Below are 7,560 nucleotides of genomic sequence, written 5' to 3'. Positions count from 1 at the left end.
AGACTTGATCGTTTTAACCATCGTGCTCGGATGATCGTTTAAACCCAATCCGTGACATCGGACTGATCGTTTTTAACTCCTCCGTGACGTCGACTGATCGTTTTAAATCCGGATCGCTGCTCGACCTCGTGACATCACTCTCGTATCCGCGCGCGATCGTACACGGACGTCGTACTGATTCAGTGCATGGACTGATCGTTCTAACCATTCCGTGGACAGGCTGATGTTTATACACCTTGACGTCGACTATCGATTTTAACCTCCGTCGAAAGTCGATACTCTATTTAAACCATCCGTCCGACACTGCTGGACTGATCGTTTTAGCCATACGTGACATCGACTGATCGTTTTAACCATCCGTGACATCGGACTGATCGTTTTTAACCATCCGTGACGTCGGACTGATCGTTTAACCATCCGTTACGTCGGACTGATCGTTTTAACCATCCGTGACGTCGGACTGATCGTTTTAACCACCGTGACTCGGACTGATCGTTTTAACATCTGACTCGGACTGATCGTTTTAACCATCCGTACGTCGGACTGATCGTTTTAACCATCCGTGACGTCGGACTGATCGTTTTAACCATTCGTGACATCGGACTGATCGTTTAACCATCCGTGACGTCGACTGATCGTTTTAACCATCCGTGACGTCGGACTGATCGTTTTAACCATCCGTGACTCGACTGATCGTTTTAACATCCGTGACATCGGACTGATCGTTTTAACCATCCCTGACAGTCGGACTGATCGTTTAACCATCCGTGACATCGGACTGATCGTTTTAACCATCCGTGACTCGGACTGACGTTTTAACCTATCCGTGACGTCGGACTGATCGTTTAACCATCCGTGACTCGGACTGATCGTTTTAACCATCCGTGACTCGGACTGATCGTTTTAACCATCCGTGACGTCGGACTGATCGTTTTAACATCCGTGACGTCGACTGATCGTTTTAACCATCGCGTGACGTCGGTGACTCAGTCGTTTTAACCATCCGTGACGTCGGACAGAATCGTTTAACCATCCGTGACATCAGACTATCGTTTTAACTCGATCCGGTACGTCTGGACTGATCGTTTTTAACCATCCGGATCGTCGGACTGATCGTTTTAACCATCCGTGACATCGCGACTGATCGTTTTTAACCATCCGTGACATCGGACTGATCGTTTTAACCATCCGTGACATCGGACTGATCGTTTTAACCATCCGTGACGTCGGACTGATCGCTGTTTTTAACCATCCGTGACATCGGACTGATCGTTTTAACCATCCGTGAACGCGGACTGATCGTTTTAACCATCCGTGACATCGGACTGATCGTTTTAACCATCCGTACATCGGAGTGATCGTGAATGTTTTAACCATCGTGACGTCGGACTGATCGTTAACCATATTTTGAAGCATTACGGTGCATTCGGAAAGTATTCAGATCCCTTGACTTTTTCAACATTTTGTTACGTTACAGCCTTTTTCTAAAATGTGTATATATAAAAACAAAAAAATCATCAATTTATTCAATTTGCAAAATGTAAAAAAAAATTGCATTGTAATTATGGGGTTGTTTATAGATCTATTTTTAAACTCTTTTAGAATAAGGGGTTTGATGGGTACGACCAATGATGGGGGTAACCCTGGGTGACTGACAGGGGGTGCTGTTTGGAAGCCACTGCAAAGCCGTCTTGGTACTCCTGCATTGTAAAAATATATATATATTGGAAGCTATGGAAATGCATTTATTAATGTCTACATTAGTTTCTGACAAGCAGAATCTATTACAGAAACCTTAATGCATACCTTTAAATTAGATTATTCAAACAGGAACATAAAAAGAATAGAATAAAAATGTTTTTTAGATTAGTGTACTAATCTTTCTGTCCCTAATATAGCAACAAAATATTTAAATACGTGTAATTTTGTCCTTGAAATCATTATAATTAAATATTTGTAGAATTCCATTCATTCCTTAGTGAGGACTGATCCCTCTGGGAGGGCCAACATGGCCGCCCGGGGGCTTCAAAGCAAGTAGTTAGCCAACACATAGCGTCAGCAATTCGGTTTATATACATCATTGAGTAAGCTGTCGTAGAGTGTTGCTACCACTAGGGGGTGTGTTCTATCAGTGATGTCTTTTCAGGACCATGAACCCAAAGAAGAGTCTGCCCAGAGAGACTGAGGACAATGCTCTCTAGTGTTCTATAAACACACACACACTGCACATCCTGGAAAAGCTGCCAGTCATGTTGTTTTAAGTGTAGCCTTGCTTCCAAAGCCAGCTATTGGGGGAAAGTAGTGTCCTGACGAATACAAATATAGAACAGATTGTCAGGAAGAACTGACAACTTAGATGTTTGGCCGGTGGGGACCTCTTCTTTCACTGAGAGAGAGAGAGGGGTGTGTGTGTGTGTGTGTGTGTGTGTGTGTGTGTGTGTGTGTGTGTGGTGTGTGTGTGGTGTGTGTGTGTGTGTGGTGTGTGTGTGTGTGTGTGTGTGAGTCCTGAAGGGTTGGTTTCTGGTTAGACAGCTGACACACACACTCTCCCGTCTCTCTAGTAAAGTTTCCTTGAGTTCTCCTCACGCCCTGTGGTGCCGGGCAGAACCTCTACTCTATAATTTCCTGGTGGATTCCCCTCCCGGAGGATTTAAAGTGGACACATTCGTCAGGAGGACCAGTCTCTGTGTTTATTCCCCTCCAGAGGATTTATAAGGTGACACATCCAGCTGGAGGACCAGCTCTCTGGTGTTATTTCCCTCCTAGAGGATTTATAAGTGGACACATTCAGCCAGGAGACCAGTCTCTTCTGGTGTTATTTCCCCTCCTAGAGGATTTATAAGTGGACACATTCAGCCAGGAGGACCAGTCTCTCTGGTGTTATTTCCCCTCCCAGAGATTTATAAGTGGACACATTCAGTCAGGAGGACCAGTCTCTCTGGTGTTATTTCCCCTCCTAGAGGATTTATAAGTGGACACATTCAGCCAGGAGACCAGTTCTCTCTGTGTGTTATTTCCCCTCCTAGAGGATTTATAAGTGACACATTCAGCCTGGAGGACCAGTCTCTCTGGTGTTATTTCCCCTCCGGAGGATTTATAAGTGACACATCAGCCTGGAGGACCAGTCTCTCTGGTGTTATTTCCCCTCCAGAGGATTTATAAGTGGACCAGTCTCTCTGGTGTTATTTCCCCTCCCAGAGGATTTATAAGTGGACCAGTCTCTCTGGTGTTATTTCCCCCCCAGAGATTTATAAGTGGACACATCCAGCCAGGAGGACCAGTCTCTCTGGTGTTATTTCCCCTCCTAGAGGATTTATAAGTGGACACATTCAGCCTGGAGGACCAATCTCTCTGGTGTTATTTCCCTCCCAGAGATTTATAAGTGGACACATCCAGCCAGGAGACCAGTCTCTCGTGTTATTTCCCCTCCTAGAGGATTTATAAGTGGACACATTCAGCCAGGAGGACCAGTCTCTCTGGTGTTATTCCCCTCCTAGAGGATTTATAAGTGGACACATTCAGCCTGGAGGACCAGTCTCTCTGGTGTTATTTCCCCTCCCAGAGGATTTATAAGTGGACCAGTCTCTCTGGTGTTATTTCCCCTCCCAGAGATTTATAAAGTGGACCAGTCTCTCTGGTGTTATTTCCCTCCAGAGATTATAATGGACACATCCAGCAGGAGGACCAGTCTCTGTGTGTTATTTCCCCTCCTAGAGGATTTATAAGTGGACACATTCAGCCTGGAGGACCAATCTCTCTGGTGTTATTTCCCCTCCCAGAGATTTATAAGTGACACATCCAGCCAGGAGGACCAGTCTCTCTGGTGCAGTTGGCACCTACTACCAAAGTCACTTAAATATGTTGTCTTGCCCATTCACCCTCTTGAATGACACACAAACACAATCCATGCTCAAAGCTTAGGTTACAGAAGGATTTCTGTCTCCTCCCCTTCATCTACACTGAAGTGGATTTAACAAGTGGCACCAATAAGGGAGTAGACATTCACCTGGTCGGAGGGAGACAGACGGGTGGCTGCTTATGGAACTGACTTTGTTTTCTGGCCTGGATAACTCTTCTGTTCTCAGGTGAACAGGTCGATATTTGATCATAGACATTATGTGTCTGTGTAGCTCTGTTTAGATTGTTCTAGATAACTAGCGCTCCCTCCCCCTGGTGCCCAGGGAGCACAACACATTGAAAAATATCTCTTTTCAACCCCTAAAATACGTATTTTCAACCAAAAAAGACATATTTTCAACCAAAAAATACAATATTTCAACCCCAAAAAGATATTATTATAAGGTGGGATGTGCTTTTTATACAGTAACATCCTGATATCAATATCAGTCATCTATGATTCATACAGTAGACGTCATCATATAAGTTGTATATTCTATGTGTACTTCAGTGTGGTGATTAGATTCATTAGGATCCCCGTTAGCCGACACCAATGAGACGACTAGTCTTACTGAGGTCGGAAACATCATGAAAAAACATTACAGACAAAAAACGACTTTACAGTTGACATTAAAGACATGAACTGCGCTGTGTGTATGTCAGTTACACACCTGTTACCATTGAGATGGGGAGCTGTTGTCTCTGCTGACTTAAAGTGTTACATGGACATTTCATCTTGTAACTTGCGTCTAATGTACATGACGTACAAACAGCAAGAGAGAAAACTCACCGACGAGGAAACATGAGCATACCGAACCAGCAAGGAATACAATCCACGAGAGAGAAACATGACATACCAGAACCAGCAAAGGAATACTAACTGCCACGAGAGGAGAAACATGACATACCAGAACCAGCAAAGGAATGACAACTGCCGCTACGAGAAACATGACATTACCAGAACCAGCAAAGGAATACAACTCCACGAAGAGAGAGACATGACATACCGAGAACCGGCAAAGGAATACAACTCCACGAGAGAAAACATGACATTTACCAGAACAGTGCATAAAACTCTTTTAGAATAAGGGGTTTTGATGGGGTACGACCAATGATGGGGGTAACCCTGGGTGACTGACAGGGGGTGCTGTTTGGAAGCCACTGCAAAGCCGTCTTGGTACTCCTGCATTGTAAATATATATATATATTGGAAGCTATGGAAATGCATTCATTAATGTCTACATTAGTTTCTGACAAGCAGAATCTATTACAGAAACCTTAATGCATACCTTTAAATTAGATTATTCAAACAGGAACATAAAAAGAATAGAATAAAAATGTTTTTTAGATTAGTGTACTAATCTTTCTGTCCCTAATATATAGCAACAAAATATTTAAATACGTGTAATTTTGTCCTTGAAAACATTTAATTAAAATATTGTAGAATTCCATTCATTCCTATGGAGGACTGATCCCTCTGGGAATTCCATTCATTTCTATGGAGGACTGATCCCTCTGGGGAGGGCCAACATGGCCGCCCGGGGGCTTCAAAGCAAGTAGTTAGCCAACACATAGCGTCAGCAATTCAGGGTTTATATACATCATTGAAGTAAGCTGTCGTAGAGTGTTGCTACCACTAGGGGGTGGTGTTCTATCAGTGATGTCTTTTCAGGACCATGAACCCAAAGAAGAGTCTCAGCCTCAGAGAGACTGAGGACAATGCTCTCTAGTGTTCTATAAACACACACACACTGCACGTCGTCCTGGAAATAGCTGCCAGTCATGTTGTTTTAAGTGTAGCCTTGCTTCCAAAGGCCAGCTATTGGGGGGAAAGTAGTGTCCTGACGAGATACAAATATAGAACAGATTGTCAGGAAGAACTGACAACTATAGATGTTTGCTGGTGGTGACCTCTTCTTTCACTGAGAGAGAGAGTCAGAACCAGCAAAGGAATAAACTCCACGAGAAACATGACATACCAGAACAACAAAGATACAACTCCACGAGAGGAAACATGACATACCAGAACCAGCAAGGAAATACAACTCCACGAGAGAGAAACATGACATACCAGAACCAGCAGAGGAATACAACTCCACGAGAGAGAAACATGACATAACAGAACCAGCAAAGGAATACAACTCCACGAGAGAGAAACATGACATACCAGAACCAGCAGAGGAATACAACTCCACGAGAAACATGACTACCAGAACCAGCAAAGGAATCAAACTCCACGAGAGAGAAACATGACATACCAGAACCAGCAGAGGAATACAACTCCACGAGAAACATGACATACCAGAACCAGCAGAGGAATACAACTCCACGAGAGAGAAACATGACATACCAGAACCAGCAAAGGAATACAACTCCACGAGAGAGAACATACTTTTCCAACGCTTGCGAATGTAGATATTTTTTTACCGCGACTAGCCAGTCTGGCTGTTATGTTTTCTTGTTTAAGACAAAAACATCAGCAACACGTTTCTTCACGTCCGTGCGACAGATGTGTTTTTGGATAATGATACGGGAAGAGGCAGTGCTGAGCCTTTTGGAACTTCTCTAAGTGTCTTTCACAAAACCGTGAAGAACGATGGCTAATATATTACATGTTGCTCCTTTAAAGTGGAACTAGTCTTTGTCTTTATGATAGTATTGACTACTACTAGTAGTATTGATCTGCTCTCCTATCAACCTGTCTGTCCTGTCTTTCAGAGCAGAAGCGTCTGGCAGCTAAACAGAGAGACGACGCCTGGGAAGGGAAAGCCTGACGGAGAGGAACCACTTCCTGGCTTCTGCCCTCCATCCCATCCTCCCTTCACCGTAGGGACTAGACACACCTCTGTTCCCTCTGTCCTCCATCCCATCCTCCCTTACCGTAGGGACTAGACACACCTGTTCCCTCTGTCCTCCATCCATCCTCCTCACGTAGGGACTAGACACACCTCTGTTCCCTCTGTCCTCCATCCCATCCTCCCTTCACCGTAGGGACTAGACACACCTCTGTTCCCTCTGTCCTCCATCCCATCCTCCCTTCCCGTAGGGACTAGACACACCTCTGTCCCCACCCCCCCCCACTGAAGCCACACTGGACTGAACAGAACTGAACTCAGCCAAAGCCCAGAGTTTGTTGGCAGAAGTTTTTCTCTTGAAACCTGGTCAGCTTTAGATTATCATCACTACTAACATTGATAACAGAGTCATATGGAGGTTAGGGGTCATATGGAGGTTAGGGGGTCATATGGAGGTTAGGGGGTCATAGGAGGTTAGGGGTCATATGGGGGTTAGGGGGTCATATGGAGTGTAGGGGTCATATGGAGGTTAGGGGTCATATGGAGGTTAGGGGGTCATATGGAGGTTAGGGGGTCATATGGAGGTTGGGGGTCATTATGGAGGTTAGGGTCGGTCATATGGAGGTTAGGGGGTCATATGGGGTTAGGGGTCATATGGAGGTTAGGGGGTCATATGGGGTTAGTGGGTTCATATGGAGGTTAGGGGGTTCAATGGAGGTTAGGGTCATATGGAGGTTAGGGGGTCATATGGAGGTTAGGGGGTCATATGGAGGTTAGGGGTCATATGGAGGTTAGGGGTCATATGGAGGTTAGGGGGTCATATGGAGGTTAGGGGTCATATGGAGGTTAGGGGGTCATATGGAGGTTA

General features: G+C 44.8%; 1 protein-coding gene across 3 annotated transcripts in view; it reads left to right on the top strand.

The window, feature by feature from the left end:
* Positions 1-7,003, top strand: part of r3hcc1l (R3H domain and coiled-coil containing 1-like) — an 18,899-nt gene extending 11,896 nt beyond the window's left edge. For 2 of the 3 annotated variants that reach the window (XM_024135690.2, XM_024135688.2), the window contains exon 7: positions 6,616-7,003. In XM_024135690.2, the coding sequence (XP_023991458.1) occupies positions 6,616-6,671 (56 nt within the window). In that variant the 3' untranslated portion in view covers positions 6,672-7,003. The remainder of the gene's footprint in view (positions 1-6,615) is intronic. The other variant, XM_024135689.2, reaches the window with a different exon arrangement.
* Positions 7,004-7,560: the final 557 nt, after the last annotated feature.

The sequence above is a fragment of the Salvelinus sp. IW2-2015 genome, unplaced genomic scaffold (genome assembly GCF_002910315.2).
Source record: "Salvelinus sp. IW2-2015 unplaced genomic scaffold, ASM291031v2 Un_scaffold560, whole genome shotgun sequence".
Taxonomy (NCBI): Eukaryota; Metazoa; Chordata; class Actinopteri; order Salmoniformes; family Salmonidae; genus Salvelinus; species Salvelinus sp. IW2-2015.
This window is presented reverse-complemented; position numbering and strand designations above follow the sequence as displayed.